This window comes from Teleopsis dalmanni, chromosome 1, assembly GCF_002237135.1.
Source record: "Teleopsis dalmanni isolate 2A chromosome 1, ASM223713v2, whole genome shotgun sequence".
NCBI classification, from domain to species: domain Eukaryota; kingdom Metazoa; phylum Arthropoda; class Insecta; order Diptera; family Diopsidae; genus Teleopsis; species Teleopsis dalmanni.
Window position 1 is genome coordinate 16529013 of NC_051846.1, and position 17487 is coordinate 16546499.

A 17487-nucleotide genomic window follows, 5' to 3' on the forward strand; every position below is an offset into this window, starting at 1 on the left:
TTTTCAATAAGGAAAGGTTCAAAAAACTTTCAAAGAACTGTTATGAAACCGAAAGAAAAAATTGTGCCAAATAAGAAGAAGAAATATTCTGTGAGGAAAACCCACCTCATTCTGTCTGAATTCAGGACTAATGCAGAGTCTGCATAACACTCTGAAAAGTGTTTCGTTATAAGAACACACAAAAATATAGATTATCTAATGAAAAACAAAATTAATTAAACTAAACATTTTTTTTATTTTTTTCTCGTTTTACTATTAATATTTTTCTAATTAACATAACTTTTAGAAGAAAAAAAAACTTTCGACTGGAATTGTTTTGTTTGGTATTTTAAAAATATCAGAATTTTTACATTTTTTGAAAAATGAAAAAAAAAATTAACAAATGAAATTCTTGATGTTGCCTTTAAAAGTGCGTCCTTGTTTCTTTGCCTGCCCAGTGAGGCAGGTTACCGCTTTAACTTTTGAAAGTATCAGCAGCAAATTCAATAAAAAGCACAACGGGAGGGTTCCCAAAAACCCATTTCCAAAACAAAGCACCAGCAGAGACATAAATCATAAATCACCAAGTTGTTGAGTTTGGAGCTTGTGAACGAGATTGTTTGATGGCAACAATTACAACAACAAAAACAAAAACAACATCATCTACAATAATAACATGACCACATAATCGCATTGATGTACTCATACCAACCGAACTTAAACCCTTCAAGATACGCACAACATGTACTCGTATTCAATGGTCAGCGCTCATAAAAATGAAGACGATATTTCATAAATAAGTAAACGTGATAGATAATGGAGAACAAAAATAATAACAAAAACAACAACAACAACAACAACAACAGCATCAGCAAAAATAAAAAAATAAACGACAAATATACAAGTTAGTGTCTGTGTTCGTGGCTTCTTGTTAATATGCGGAATCCGGCTATAGAATGTCAAAAATAAACGCCATCGGAGACGCGGGCGGCTTGGTATGCGGTATTTGCGTCATTTGCAGCGCGAAAATAAATTTACGAAGCGCCATCATACATCGTCCATCGTCCATCGGCCATCGGCCATTGACTATCGACCATCGTCCATCGTGTCTTGCCATCTCCGTGCGATGATGCCAATGATAATAATTATGATGGCGCTGAAGTTATTGCATTGCTGCATTGCAGGAGTTGCTGACCATTCAAACCGAAGCGCCAAGCAAACAAAATTGCCACAAACTATTCGCAAACTAAATTAGCCCCTCGAAGCGCGACTTTCAACAAGTGCCTTGATCGCAAATCCAAAACCTTTTCGCCTTCACTGTTTGTGCGCTGGAATTGCCGACAGCTTGGTCTGTGGTGGCGTCTTTGCAACACCTTCGACTCATATTGAATATGGCATATGGACTGGCTACCATTCAAACTGTGATCAAATCTCAAGTTAAGTCAAATGTGTTTATTCTCAGTTAAAATATGAATTTCATAATAAGTGTAAGGAATTATTATGAGTTCGAAGTAAAATAATTAACTCGATATAGGATAAAGTTGCACAGCTCACATTTTAAGGTGCCAAGTAAATCTTAAGAATCCTTAAAATATTGTAAAGTCTTAAAGAAAAAAAATGATACAATCCATTGAGCTTTTAAAAAAAACATTAATCGAATTGCTATTTTATATGACTTTCACAGCCAATTACTTTTTCCTCTCAGCCAATAAAATTTTCATTAAAATATTGATATTCAATGATAATTATTATATTAATAGTTTTATTAAAATGGGTCACATATACTAATCACCGTATGCGACATAAATTTATAAATATAAACAATTATAGAATTTCAGTTTTATTAACACAGATATAGTTGTATATGGTTCAACACATGAAAGACGCCATAAACTATGCTTCGGAAAAATGAGTAAATGGGAAAGCAAGGCTGTATACGAGTATTTTGCTTGCATTACTAAATATATAAATTAAGAATAATAGATTCCACGTTACAATGTGAAGAATTGGTGATTAAAAAATAAAAATATATAACTGATACCCTTAGGATCAACTCAACCCTGATACCCTTAGGATCAAGAAGAGGGCGACAGTGTGCAGCAGGATTTAGAAGAAATGAACATAAGAAATTAAAAAACCAAAGCAAAAAACAAAGAAGAATGGAAGGATGTTGTTAAACAGGCTAAGTCCTACATGGACTGTATAGTCACGAAATATGATGATGATGAAATATATATAGAATGTGAGTTTTAACATTGGAAACATAATAACGGAAACTTCCAGCAGCATTCAATTAATTATTTATTTATGAAAACATAATCAATACATAATTTATTTAATAAATTATTAATAAATTATTTTAATTTTTATTTTTTTTAAATTGTCTTAATTCATTTTTATATCATTTTTTTATAATTCACATTTTTGGTTTGATAATATTATTATTGTTTTTTGTTTTTATTGGTAGTTGGGTTATTGCTTTTTTTATTGGAAATTTAATCTACACTTATATAGTAGACTGTGTTTTTAATTTATTAAAATTAAAAAAATATAATTTTTCATGTACAATATGGATTTTTAGAGAATATGTATTTAGTGTTTAGTTGATTGCTATATAATTATTAAAACGACTTTAGTGGAAACGAACTATATTTTTAGAGTAGTCTAAAATGGGTAAGTTGAAAGAAATTATATACAGATATTATTTTCATGCATATAATATATATATCTTATATATGGTATGTGTATTAAAAATTATTAAACTGAAAATTTGAAATATTCTGAGAAAACACAGGGTGCGAGTTGATTTCTGTCAATGCTCTAACACATAATATTGAAAGTGTATTATCACCGAAGTACATAAGTAATGCAATATTATTAGCTTCTAGATAGACAACTTTTAGTCAGAATTATGTATTGCAAGCCCTAAATTTCAAGTACACTCATTGTTCTGCATTACATATTTTGTCACTTACTTTATGGGTGTAGTCCGATACCTGGATTGAAGGTATTATGTTCATTTGCTTGATAAACGCAAAGCAAGAAAAGCGAAGATCGTCCAATAATTATGTGTTTTATATTCCTTATTTTCATCTTAATAAAGAAAATAACTCAAAGCTTATCTCCTTTCATTTTACTATACGCGTGTATCATATATATGACTTCCCTGTCGTAAAAGATCTATGGTATAGGTGCTTTTACTTATATCCATAGAGAAGTTTTCAATTAATATTTATAGGACAGTTGTCCTGTGTGTTCTTTTTTTATAATATAATAATTTCTTCCTCATACACATAGGTGGTTATTGTCTTATGGATCCACACATTCTTTGTAACGGCCATAATTTACTGGTCTTGCTATTTGTAGTATTATGTATACATTGTGAAACGTGATTAATTGGTTGTGAACTGTATCTACTATATTAATAAATTAAGTTACAGAATTTATGTATTAAATTCTGTTCCTTACAGAATTCACCGGTATGCAATATAACTAGTTCTAGTTCTTTACTTTTACTTTCCTCTACTCAATAAATAACTATTGCAATTGTACTCGTATAGTAAACTATCACCAGAAGAGGAAAAAAATTATTAAGGTGTTGTCATAGCTTAATTCTAAATAGGCGATTCATTACATGTTTAAATTATATAAAATACATGATATGAGAAATGATTTTCCTTCAATAATACGTCTAAGTTAAAATATTTCATAAATCAGATATAAAGGATAACATATTTGAAATTCCCTGTTTGATTATTCCCAGACTAAATGTGAAAAATAAAGCTGAAGATGAGGTAAAGTATACTTTATACTTGCAATTATACTTGAATACTTGCTTCTCCTACTAAACTTATGATATGCAGAATAAGGTCAATATGGTACTCTGTTTAATCCCTTTATATTAAAAGTAGATAAGTGTTAAAATCCAAAAACGTGGATTAAAATATTTATCCTGTTATCACATATGTTATACTGTTGAATCCCATGTCCATAATGATGTAGGAAAGACTTTAAGAAAGGAGTGTTCGAATTTCTTCCATTATAAGGTGTTATGAATTAAAACTTATCGATAAATTTAGCTTCAATTACTAGTTAGGTGGGCATGCTAACCTCTTCTCTCGAGTGTCATCGATTTTGTTTGTATCTGACCGAATTTCAAACTTCAGCTTTAAAATAAGAAAATATTGCGGTGTATTTCTGTAGTTAACATTTTATTAAATACAAAACATCACCTGATGACTAAATTATGGCGACCGGGGCAAAAAAACAGTGCTGCAGCCTTTTCATTGCCAGAAAGCGTCGTGCATCCTGAAAATTGTCTTGTGAACTAATTTCGTGAATTTTTCGAATGTTCCCATTTGATACAGAATTTTTTTGCACGCATGCGAAAGTGCATTTTTAATGAATTCCAATAAGGAATCATGGTGTGCGGCCAAGCATTCCACAGAACCGAATCGCTGGAATATGTTGTATAATGAGACTTGTTTTGGGTAACGAAAACAACAAAAGAAGAGAACAAACCTGAAATAATTAAAAATCGACCACTAAGGTGGGCGCAAAATTATGCTGAAAATTTTGTATAAATTTTAGCAATAAAAAGGGGGAACATAGGATGAAGTACAACTGCGAAGACACTCTTGCTAGTGGCAGGCAAGGGAACCTTGCAAATAGAGTTCCATTATATCCAGCAATTAAACAGAATTTTAGTTTTTCGTGCACTTGACTTTTCGTTAAGAAACCCATATTTAATGTTCCAGATGGTGTTAAATTAGAATTTGGTTTTATAAGTATATGCAACTGTATTACTTTATTTTAAAAATTATGAAATTTTAAGTCTAGAAATTGAGCAATAAATTTTGTATTCATCAACGGAAGAGTAGCACTACTTGGTTTTTATCTTCAAAAACATTCGAATCTATTCAGAAGCCAACAAGTATAGAATCTCATTATACTATAGTATCATAGATATATACCAGTCAAAGTGCCAGCTAGTTTGACTAGCTGATCATTCATAAACTCGTGGTATTACAACCGCTTTCAGAAAGATCGAGAAGATATTGAAGTTCACAAGATGTCGAGATATTCTAACATATTTCATCAACAACTTACAATAAATAAACTTCTCTAGTAAATAGGAGTACCGTTCGGATAATCCAAAGTGATTTTTACAAATATATATATGAAAATTGAATTATATTTAAAATCGTCATTGAAAATTGCCAAAAATTGTTATTAAAACCTTATATTTGCTTCAAAAGATATGAAATCCAAATATGCTAGTTTGTTTGCATAATTCGTACTCTTTGTCAATTTTGAAAAACTTATTCCTATTACAGCATATCATAGCCGCTTCTTGTTCTGCGAATTAGTCTTTTTGTATAGGTTTAGATTCGATTTAGATTATTTTATGAACTAAATTATATTTATTTGAAGAATATACTAAATATTGTGCTTGATCCCTGGTCTTGTTATTGCTCCCAAAGAACTAGTTTCTTCTGTTCTTTCATACAGGATGATAACTTAAAAATTTTCTATTTCGAAGAATGTGGAATATTTTAAAAATTTCTCAATGCGGCTTGTATCAACTTAAGCATTCATTTTTGTGCTCTACATCCAGAGCATTAATGAACCAGATATCAACTAGTTTCTGACGACACGCTGTCTGCAAAGAAAAATGTCATTCCTAAAGTTTTGATTTCACAGTATCCAGGTTTTTCTTAACAATCGCAAGAAAAATTTTTACTTAGTCATTTTTTTATTCAAAAAAAGTTGAATTGGTATGTGATATATAATGTATACGTATAGTGAATATACTTGATACTTCACTGCCTTCAAGGGCGTTTCTAAGTACGAATTGAGTTTCGTACATTTTAATAAAATTGAAAACTAGAATTTTCAAGCTACAATTTTAGAGCTAAACACATTTGTCTGTATATCAATCTGAGCCTGAGCTCGTTCCACGATTACCTATGCGCTTGTCAGTGCAACTGTTCACTGCTTGCTGGTGTGTCAACAAGTTGATGGATTGCGTATTTCTAACAAGCCACACTCCGCGTAGCATACCGCATACAGCATACAGCACACAGCACACATCACACATCACACAGCATAGTTTAAACTCGGAACTCCACACTCCGCATGCATTGCACTCCAAAAAACGCAACTACAGCTGAGAGCAGGTTTATGGAAAGAAATGCTCTTGCCAATGTCATGCGAACAATTTCAATTGCCAACACGGCACAGGCGCAATTTACTAAAGACTACAAACATTAACCAAGTAAGCCATAATTTAACTTTGATGCAGTTACTGCCCGCAATCTGTACAACATTCATGGCAACAGCTACAGCTACAGCAACAGCTACAGCCGTCAGCAACAGCTTCAACATGATTACTGATTACTTCGATTGGCTGCACTTAAAGATCAGCATCATTTAATGACAAGATCGAGCAGATCAACTGGCAACTAGCTTGCTACTAGCTTCAATCCTATCCTATCCTTCAATTTATGTGATATATATGTATGCATAATATATATATATCACATGTTGTCCCCCTTTACCGGCAAGCATTTGTGTAGAGAGCAGCTCACAAGCACAGTTGGAGCTTTGGAATAGTAGCTTCTACTTCTGCCACTGTACTGTTGCCAATGTGTCTGCGAAGTGATCCCATGGCAAACAGTGCTGGCAAAAATTGATACGTCGTGCATAATGATTATGTTGGTGATAATAGTCGTGGGGATGATAACTTGTTTATTAGCTTCAGGTGATATGCCCGCAAATATTTCTAGTTTTGCAAGTAGCCAAGCACTTGGAATAGATAGCCGAGATACATGGAATGTGGTATGCGTCAAATTTAATTAATGCTGAATTTGTTGCCATTGTTGTTACTGCTGTGTTGTTCAATATTAGTAAATTAATTGAAAATATCTGTAAGATACCCGTAAGACATAGGTATTTTGAATAAGTCTTTGGTCATAAAGATTTTGATTGTTGAGTATAAATAAGTACTTTGTTTTAAAATTATTTTTGTAAATAAATTTTAAATAATTTCTTTCTATGTTCTTATAAAAATTTTTCAAATATCAGAAAACACATTATCAACCAAAAATATTTTAAAAAAATCGAAAATAACCGAAAATAATATTTAGTATTAGCCAGACTGTACAGATGCAACTAATGCAAATAAATCTAAGTAAATTTTTTTGCATATAAATTTCGTTCACACTGGGTTAAAGGATATACAAACTGGATGTTCTTAATAAATGTATTCCATAAAATATATTATGACAAGATTTTATGCTCTTTCTAGAGTTTTTTTGTAAACAAGAAAACTCTAAAAGCTGTTCGGATAAAAGCCATTATATTCTATGAACTCGAATAATCGCAAAGAACATGACTAAAACTCTCATCATCATCCAGGTAGATTACAGATTCTGTCACCGTAGTTAAATTCATATTGTTGTGCTGGTAGTGCGCAGAGTAACATGACCCATCAGAAATCACAGTAGCAGTCTCAGCTCTGTCTCTTCGTAGTTGTAAGGACAAATTTAACTTGATATTTTGATTAAAAAATTTATTAATTCTCTTAATCAAAAATAAATTATCTTCATATTCAATATGTGTTAATAATATCTGCCAAATATATAAAGGTAGGAATTAAGAATTGGAATATATTCCCTATTAATAAAATAATTCATTTTGTCATAGTTAAACACAGAAGAAATTTAACAAAATTTCAAAAACTTTGTTTGCTTTCGTGGAAAAATTGGAAAACACAGAAGCAACAAAAGCTCGAGTTGTTCTTATCAGTGTTGGGGCCTTTAATCGTTGCCATTATTTTGATTTCAATGCGACTCAGTGTAACTATCACGAAAATACCAGAGACGCACTATGTGGCCATCGATTTGGCAGACACATCACATATAACGTAAGTAAATCACAATCCACATTTCATACATCATTTCTGAATGACACCTTTTAGTAGCGACAAGACCGAACTGTTGTTTTGTCCACAAAATATTTACTTTGAAAAAATTATGCAAAACGCTGCAATTAAATTGTCGATGTCGAACGTAAAGTCCTCACAAAATCCAGAAAAAATGGAAACAGAACTGTTAAAAGGTGACTATTTCGCAGGAATTGAGTTCAACGATTCGTTACTTTATACACATTCATATCCTCATACATTATCATACACCATACGGTTTCCCAGTGATTCAAATGATGAAAATATGTGGCAAACAAGCAATCTCCTACCAGATAACGTATTGATGGGACCAAGAAACCTCCATGACAATGATGGTGGCACACCAGTTGCTTATATCCGAAAAGGTTTTCTCGCTTTACAGAATGCAGTGGCGATTTCCTTTTTGGAATTAGCTTCTAATAAAAAGTCACTACCACCAATTTTCATGCAAAGATTTCCATATCCAGAAACAGAAATAGATACTTTAATGTCAAAAATGGAAATATATGTACCGATTCTATTGATGTTGGCTTACTTTTATTCATCAGTTGAGTTAACAATGGTACCGGAACTTTCTACTAAAATTAATATAAAATTTATAGTCTTCATAGTTTATTGCAGAAGAGGAGGAAAAACGTGCAAAACATCTGTTGAAGGTAATGGGTGTGAAAAACTGGATGCAGTGGCTGTCATATTTCACAAAAGAGTTTTTGTTTATGGGGTTAACTGTTTTATTCCTGACAATAATGTTTAAAGTAAGTTTCGTTTTTAAAAAATCTCACTACTATATATCAGATAGGTTCAGATAGAAGTATTCATACAAAAACGTATTCAAATAGACAGAAGAATAGATTGCCGAAACATAAATCAACTTGTCTCGTTCAGCTAATTTAGAATTTTATTTCTTGATTATCCCATGGTAACATATGTAAGGTTATAATGTTGAAGACTACTGTGGCAGTGAATAGCATTGTATTGGACCCGATTTCTAGTGTTATTATTAACAACGTGTTACAATTCTGAGTTTTTATCTAGTAGAAAATATAGTATATAGTAGAATATATAGTAGATCAATCAGTATATTCCAAGAGTAGCAATTTGCTTTCATTAACACAGGATCTCTAAAATGCATATTAAATATTCTATTTTTTTTTTCAACAATCTTATTTAGTTACGATGATAACGCTTGTTTTTGCAATTTAAATCATATGCCTTCCTATAGCCAGCTTTTGAGATTAGATAAATACGTAGCGCACTTAGAGTCTCTGTCAAATAAGAAAGAGAACTTCATATATTATGAGTAAAATTTATCGTATCTCACATATATATGTTTCCCACTGTAATTAACGGCTATATACAATATTACTAGAAACAAAAAAGTATATTTTACTTATGTAGTGCTAAGTTATTAGACTTAATTTAAAATGAATTATTTTCTATTACTCCACATCTAGATTAAGTGGAGAAGTGGATTCGCAGTATTCACGAATTCGAGTGGAACTCTTTTATTCTTCTTTCTGCTTACATATTGTACCTGTTTGATATGTTTCTCCTTTATGATTACTGCAATTATTCGAACCAAAACAAAAGCAGCAGTGTTCGTGGCTGTATTAGGATTTGTTATATTTGTGCCATATTTGACGGGCAACTACAAGGAACAAAGTTTAACAGAAAAACTCATATGGTGTCTATTATATAATTCGGCACTTGGTTACGGTTTCAGGGTCATATGTGCCAAAGAAACGAGTGGAGAGGGCGCACACTGGACTAATATATTTCAACCCATATCGGTTGAAGATAGTCTTTGCATAGGTTTTATTATCCTTATAATGCTAATCTCCATTTTGCTGTCAATATTTATTTGTTGCTATGCAGAACGAGTTATGGCAGATCCATATCCAACCACGCGAAACTGGAACTTCATATTTAGCGATTGGTTGACAATAACTGAAGTTCGGAAAAAAAGTGTACATTTTGGTAGTGAAACATACGATCCTGTAGCATTTCAGGAAATTCCTCCAAACAAGAAAATTGGTGTAAGCATAAAAGGCTTAAAAAAAGTAGTAGGCGATAAAGTAGTGGTGCCTGCTTTATCAATGAATTTGTTTCAGGGTGAAATAACAGTGTTTTTGGGGGGTAAAAATTCGGGCAAATCTGCAATTTTGTCAATGCTAGCGGGAATGACACAACCAACAAGTGGTTCCGCCATGGTTTTCACCCATGATAGTCGACAACAGAGTGGTCTTCAGCGAGCTCGTAGTTCAATTGGTTTTTGCTTAAAAGAGGATTGTTTGTTTGATGAACTTACTGTAGTGGACCACATAGTTTTTTTCTCTCGCCTGAGAGCTTTACATGGAAGTGACGTTGAAACTGAAGTTAGTAATTGGCTAGAGTTCATGCAGCTGAGCGATATAGCCAACGTACAAGCGAAAAGACTTTCTGCCAATATGAAAAGAAAGTTGTCTATTACCTGTGCTTTGTGTGGCGACAGTCGAGTCGTTTATTTAGACGAACCTTCTCAAGGCTTAGATAATGAGTCCAAGTGGAATTTTTGGAAATTATTACAAGCTGAAAAAGAAGGGCGCACAATCTTAGTAACAACAATATCATCAACCGAAGCTGAAGTTATAGGTGATCGCGTTGCTGTATTGAGTGAGGGAGAAGTAAAGTGCTATGGAAGTCCGTTGTTTTTAAACAAAAATTTTGGTACGGGATATCGCTTGGTGGGTAATTTGTATTTTGATCATTATGTCTTTTTACAAAGGGTCACCTAGTTATGTTTTATATTTGCAGATTTGTCTAAAAAAAGAAACAACAAATAAGGACGAAGTCACTCTCTGGCTGCGCGAATTTATACCTGAAATTAGGCTAGAATATCAGAATAAAGATGAATTGGTCTATCAATTACCACCTGCAGACCATCCAAATTTCATCCCATTGCTAAAAAACCTGCCAGAAAATATTGATAAGCTCCAACTCGGTGATTACATAATAAAGAGTAATACAGTTAGGCAGTTTTTCACAAAAGGAGAAATTGATCCAATTGAAAGGAATAGTGTGAATTTAAATACGATCAACTGTATGTATGTTTTATAAAAATCTGTTTTAATATTTCCCGTCATTTTCCCAGGTCGAAAACTAATAAATGGGTATCTCATTGTCTTTTTTTACAGCATTGAGAAAACCGTATGTGAAAACGCTTACACTGATAAGACGTCGATTGATCGCCATGTTCATGAAGAAAGCGATATGTCTTAGAAGACAATTAGCTTTACCTGTAATTTTACTCGGATCGCTGATGTTTATCATATTATCTTGTCTAATAACCTCCATATCCAAATCAAGATATGATCAATGCCCAATAACCTATGCCATAGAACAATATCCGAAGCTTGTAGCTATTTTGGACTCTTCACAATATAACTCGAGTTCCTTGCCTAGATATGTTATAGAGTACGAAGGACTACTTGACGAACATAGATCGAATTATATTGTTAAAACAATTTTTTCAAAATCATTTCCTGAATATATGGTGGAAATGCTTAAGGATCAAAAATTTCTGGTTAATTCAGAGTACTTGGTTGCAGCCACCATAACACATGAACTAATAATTGCTTGGTTTAATAATCACCTTCTGCATTCAGCGCCGCTATCTTTAAATATGGTACACAATGCAATGGCATAGTACGTACGCCTCCCATTCTGTGCTTTTGCATTTTTCATATAATAATGAAAATATTTATTTTTATAGTTCATTGCTTGGTAAAGATGCAAATATCACAGTGAGTAATAAACCCATACCATACGACATAAACTCTTTATTAGCGCGTGTGGGAAGTGATATGTATGGAGGTTCAAGTTTAGCTTTAAATTTTGGATTGGCGATGTCATTTATATCTTCCGTCTTCATTATAGCCATAATAAAGGAAAGAGTGAACAAATTCAAGCTGTTGCAAAATATTGAAGGCGTTGGTCCATTGACTTATTGGATAACTCATTTTGTTTGTGATTGGTTCATTATTTTCGTTGCAGCACTAGTGATATGTATTTCAGCTGTGGTGATCGTAGGCAGGACTGCTTCAATAATACTGCGACTAGGTCAGACCCTTTTCTATCTATACCATATTTAGTTTGCTTTTAAAAAATTCTTGCTTTTCAGGTGGATTACTTTTACTTTCGAGTGCCTTCGGCTTTGCTGTACTTCCAGTAAAATATCTGGAAGCATTTTTCTTTAATAAACCAGCAACAGGACTTGGTTACACTGTATTTATTAACCTTATTCTGGGTATTCTAATCTCTATTTCTAATAACAAGGTACCATTCTGAGTAAAGAAAATCTTATATAGGTCCGTGTTTGTATTTGTCCCTCAAGTTATATCCAAATAAGATGGTACCAGAATGGTTTTACATATTTCCTCATTTCTTAGTGTGCTTAAGCGCTGAGAGGCTATATACTTCTTATCTTTTAAAGAAAATTTGCAACTTGGAAAGTGCTCGGCAACCAAAACTTAAGGGAAATTCAATATGTTATAGTAAGTATCAAAACTAAAATATTTTTTTAAAAACCTAAAATATATTACATATTCTTCTTTTTAGAACCAATATCCGTAATTGGATTTGATTATCCTGGAATTGCACTGGAGCTATTGTTCTTATTTATATTGGGTCTGCTTTATTTTCTGTTACTCTTCCTAATCGAATATGGTGTGCTCATAAAATTATATAATCAAATACACGGATTAATAATGTGAGTTCTCATATTGTGTATGTAACTCGTGTGTTAATTTGTAATTCATCTGTCGCTTATTTATTTAGTGGCTTAATAGTCCATATAGTATTATTTTACAAACTAATGTAAAAGGAATCAATGAGTGAATGAGTCAATAAGTCATAACTAATATGATAACTTTTACATTACTTAGTTTCGGAATATTTCATCCGTAACTGCTAAAATTTTCAACAAGTGCTAATTCCGATGGATTGTGTATAAGAAAATTACTGTTTTTAAACAGTAATTTGTATTCTATTTTACATCTAAAAAAGCAACAAAAAAATATGTCAACATTATTCATTAAAATAATTGCTTCAATTGTTAAAAATGGTTTCAAATGAAATTTGTTGAAAGTTCAACTAAAAATAATTAATTACTCAACAAAGAATAATATATTGCACAATAAAGACAGATACTTCTTTGTTGCTATTTTCTAAAATTTGATCAATAACAAAATTTTACTTAAGTAGAATTAGTAGTACGTCTTGTGTTCCTTTATTGACAGTCGAAAGAAAAATGAACCAAATAGAAATGAACTCTATAAAGATTTTCTAGCTGAAAAACGTATGATACAGGAGATGACGAAGGAGGAAATTTCGATACAACCACTAGTGTTAAAAGGTGTAACCAAGTACTATAAAAGTAATATTGCAGTCAATCAAATCTATATGCGTGTGCGGAAGTAAGTAACATATTCTTAGTATATATACGTATTCCTACATAGTTCCTTATATAAAGTTCAACATTATAGGTCACAATGCTTCGGTTTATATGGGGATCACAAAGCTGGCAAGACGACCATTTTACAAATGCTCGTTGGAGAGTCTCATATAACGTATGGAAATGGTTATGTGAAAGGCTTAGATTTGAGAACAGATAGAAAATCCATTCGCAAAATTATAGGTTATTGTCCACAAGATAATCCTTTAATGGATATGTTTACTGGCCGAGAGATACTTATATTTTTTTGTCTATTGCATGGCTACAATGAATCCAGAACAGACTTTGTTTGTAAAGAGGTTGAAGAAAATTTCTTTCTTCAGGATTATTTTGATTTGCGGATCGAAAATTATACACTGAACGAAAAGCGAAAGTTAAGTATTGCCATTGCTTTAATTGGATCACCAGAATTAATATTTTTGGATCACCCAACAACAGAGGTTGATACAGATACCAGACGACAAATTTGGCAAGTGTTGCATAAAGTACTCAAACATGGATCAACGATAATACTTGCTTGTGAGAGTTCCAACGAGTGTAGTGCAATGTGCACCCATTTGATTTTATTAAGAAATGGTGAAGGTGAGTTTATTGGCTCGTTGAGGTATTTGAAAAGAAAATTGTCAAAAGGTGTTATAATATACATGAAGATTAATCGAAGTCTAGGTTCGATCTTGTCGATTTCGAGCTCTTCCAATGAGTAAGTAGTTTTTGTATTTAATGTTTAGCTTATATATTTACTACTTTTCTGAATCTGTTAAAGGTCATTTGAGAGCATAACATCAGAAACAGAGAAACCCAAGGAACATGCCAAAATCATAAGAAGACTGCGGTCTAGTGTTGTAAGAGACGTGAAAGGATTTCTAAAGCATAAATTTCCGAATGCCGTTCTACAGTAACGATATTGTTTTATAACACTTATATATTATATTTTATTAGAACTTATTTATAGTTTCTTTATTTATATTACAGAGAAGAATACAAGGACTCATTAATATATTATATACCTTTAAAGACCAACACATTACCAAAAATTTTCACAAATATTGAGAAACATCGAAGTCGGCTGTGCATTGAACATTACAGGCTACGTCAAACGGATCTAAATGATTTTGTAGTAAATAATATCCGCTTCCATTGAAATGAAAACAATCTCTTAGATTTGCATTTTATTTAATTAAACACAAAAATAATGGACAAATGATGAACATGATGAAAGATTTTGGTATATGTTAGCCTTGTAAAACTAAAACGATTATACTTTGAAAATAAAATTTTAGTGTACAATTTGAATAGTCTAATATTTCTAATTATTACTAATAATTCGAAGAGGTCTACTATTCACTTCGAACAGTAGTGAACTACAACAACAAAAATTAATTTTATATTATTTTCATCAATTGAATTTTTTAGTGACCATATAGTTGTTTAGAGTATTGCTAAATATCCATCATCAGTGATCTTGGATATAATTCTTGTATTTAATTATTCGTAAATAATTTTTTTGAGAGTGCAAGTACTAGGAATCGAATTTGTGTCCTGCCAAATTTGAACTTTATTTCCTCGATTTACAATTTCATTTCCTCGAAATGTAAATTCTTTTAAATGGTAATGGTTAATGTTTTATGAGTTTTTAATTTGACGATCGACGGCATTGTCAAAGATAAAAAATTTAAAACAAAATCCTTGTAAATGAAGAGTTTAACTTTAGTTTTGCAAATGTTTGACTCTTGTCTATTAATCTCTACTTAAATTCAAGAAGTTACCTAAGATGTTTTGTTGGTTTTTCAATAAACATTTATATATCCATCGCATTTATTATCATAGGTTCTGAAACTATATATACATTTATCTATCTATAGTTATATCAAAATACAATAACAATAAAATAGTGAGAATTTTTAAGACCTTTTTATACCGAGACATTGAAATACTTAAAGATATAGCAACGATTAGTTTACTAATACCAAACACGATTTAATCACAAAATTTATCATAAAATTTATTCAAAATATCTTTGTGGTGCGGCAAAGCGATGTTACCAAAGGACCAAAAATTAATGATCCCATTAGAAATAATATAGCATATATAGCGAGAACCATCAATCTTGCAAGCAACGAGGCAATGAGGCAATGAGGCAACACAATGCGGTTCAAGTGCGAAAACATGGTCTTCATTAAAGCACAGACGAAGAAGACTTTTGAATATTTTAATTTTAAAAAATTTAAATTCCAGTTTCGTGCTGAAGAACGCGCACTGTTAGGAGTAATTTAATTCTTCAATAAATGTTAAAGAATTCGGCGCTGCTTCCCAACTTGCGGGCAGTCCTTTGAAATCGAAATTTCGCATTAAAAATTCAAGTAAGCAAAAGAATAAACCAATTGCTGGATATGTGAAACTAAAGCTACAATATGAAAATCGTTAAGTCCAGCCAAAAACTCAGAACTCTACTTAAGCCATACATTATTTAATACATAATATTAGGCACAATTTATTGACACCTATAAATAATGAAATTACAGAAACAACATAAAGAATGGCCGAATCGCCAACCAGCAACAGGTAGAGTGGCAGTGGCGGAATTGGTTAAGTTCAGAGTAACAAGTCAAGTGTGGCAACAAATACAACAAAAACAATGACTCCAAAATTGGCAAAGGAACAACACATGAACTGTACCACATAAGATTGCAGTGGGAATCGATGGAGGCAGTACGATTTATGCTGTGAGTACGACTGTGTGAGAAACGCAATTCGTTCAGCTTCCTTTTATGTGAAACACAACTTAAATTTCTGCAAAAGATTTCAGTATACAGTCAGTGCGTAGAAGAGGGCATCTTCCCCTCTGCTTATCTTTGCAAAAATTTACATAAACGGGTAATGCAAATATCCTGACACTACATGGCTACGTGGCGTCAAGATTATTCAGATAAGATCGATGGCTTATCGTATCACTGCTGAATAAAAGGACTCAGTATGAACTTGCGGCTATAGCGGTCAACAATATGTGAAGTTTAGCTATATGTTTGGGCATTTACTCAAAGGATTATGATAAATAAATGTTTTAATCAGCAGTTTTTCTTAATTCACATATTTATAAATGTGATCGTAGAAAATCATAATGACTTAAGAGAAGTAGAAAGTCTACTTTAGTGCTAAGATATAGAAATTAAATTAACCATTGACTAAACATTTTGACGTGAGTCCAATAAATTTACATGTGACCATGTGTACATGCATTATATTAGCTCATATCAGCTATGTCCAACTTCGCTCGTTTGCGGCTTTTTCGAATTTATAAAGTTCTTGCGCAAAGTGTGGTGAAATTAACTCCAATACTGAGAGACTACAAATATATATATATCTCATCCCTTAATTCTTACATGAAACATAGCGCCGTAACAAATAGTTTCAATTGCTTTCTATCAGACGCTAAACTTTTAATTTCGTTGAAACTTTTTCCGTCAGATCGTAGCTCTATTTCAGTTTGTCTCCGTCACGTGCTGCACGGTTGTCTGGGACTTTTAGAGGCTTGGAAGTTATAATCCAGAACTTGATTAGTATGTCGTCTGCTGGTCTGCGTAGAATATGACTGGATCCAAACATATTTTCGTGCCATTATTACTTGAGATCTGCCTGTGCGTTGCCGGCAGAAGTATTCCAGACTTCACATCCATATAAGAGGGTGGCCTTTACATTCGTGTTGAGTAATCTTAATTTAGTGCGGAGTGAGATGTTTGACGTCCTCCGCAATTTACTGAACATTTCAAAGGCTTGTTGGCTTTCGTTAGGTGGTATATAATGTCGCGTTAACTTTCGCCGTCGTTTGCAATATAACTGCCTAAGTAACAAAAATTGGTGACGTGATCGTAGTTCACGTCACCCACAACAAAATCGAGTGAGATGGACCTGTTTAGCGACTCGTTTTAGCGACTGCAAACTTTCTTAAATCTGCGCAAAATTGTGTGATATTAAACAGATGTAATCAGCGTAGTCTAGGTCGCACAGCTTGTTTTGCATGTCGGAAAAAATTCCCCACTCCACTCGGGTCGCC

The 17487-nt window shown here is 32.5% G+C and overlaps 1 protein-coding gene across 3 annotated transcripts; it reads left to right on the forward strand.

Moving 5' to 3' along the window:
- Positions 1–2559: 2559 nt before the first annotated feature.
- LOC119668493 (phospholipid-transporting ATPase ABCA1-like) lies at positions 2560–14729 on the forward strand. 3 transcript variants are annotated; one of them, XM_038078019.1, is made up of 15 exons: positions 2560–2652; positions 7687–7906; positions 7961–8507; positions 8557–8700; positions 9400–10668; positions 10739–11024; positions 11119–11629; positions 11697–12043; positions 12105–12230; positions 12292–12477; positions 12542–12692; positions 13222–13398; positions 13468–14136; positions 14200–14331; positions 14409–14729. In XM_038078019.1, the coding sequence occupies exons 1-15, from the start codon at positions 2649–2651 to the stop codon at positions 14575–14577; spliced, it is 4938 nt and encodes a 1645-aa protein (XP_037933947.1). In that variant the 5' UTR covers positions 2560–2648; the 3' UTR covers positions 14578–14729. The 3 variants fall into 3 exon arrangements, with proteins under 3 accessions (XP_037933947.1, XP_037933948.1, XP_037933949.1); XM_038078020.1 differs by lacking the exons at positions 2560–2652; positions 7687–7906 and having other exon boundaries at positions 8400–8492; positions 8548–8700; XM_038078021.1 differs by lacking the exons at positions 2560–2652; positions 7687–7906 and having other exon boundaries at positions 8425–8507; positions 8567–8700.
- Positions 14730–17487: the final 2758 nt, after the last annotated feature.

Bases quoted from the DNA above. Each gene is read 5' to 3' on its own strand.
- LOC119668493 (XM_038078019.1), top strand. The intron at 12,478-12,541 runs GTAAGTATCAAA...TCTTCTTTTTAG, and splicing joins GGGAAATTCAATATGTTATA to AACCAATATCCGTAATTGGA. The intron at 14,137-14,199 runs GTAAGTAGTTTT...AATCTGTTAAAG, and splicing joins ATTTCGAGCTCTTCCAATGA to GTCATTTGAGAGCATAACAT.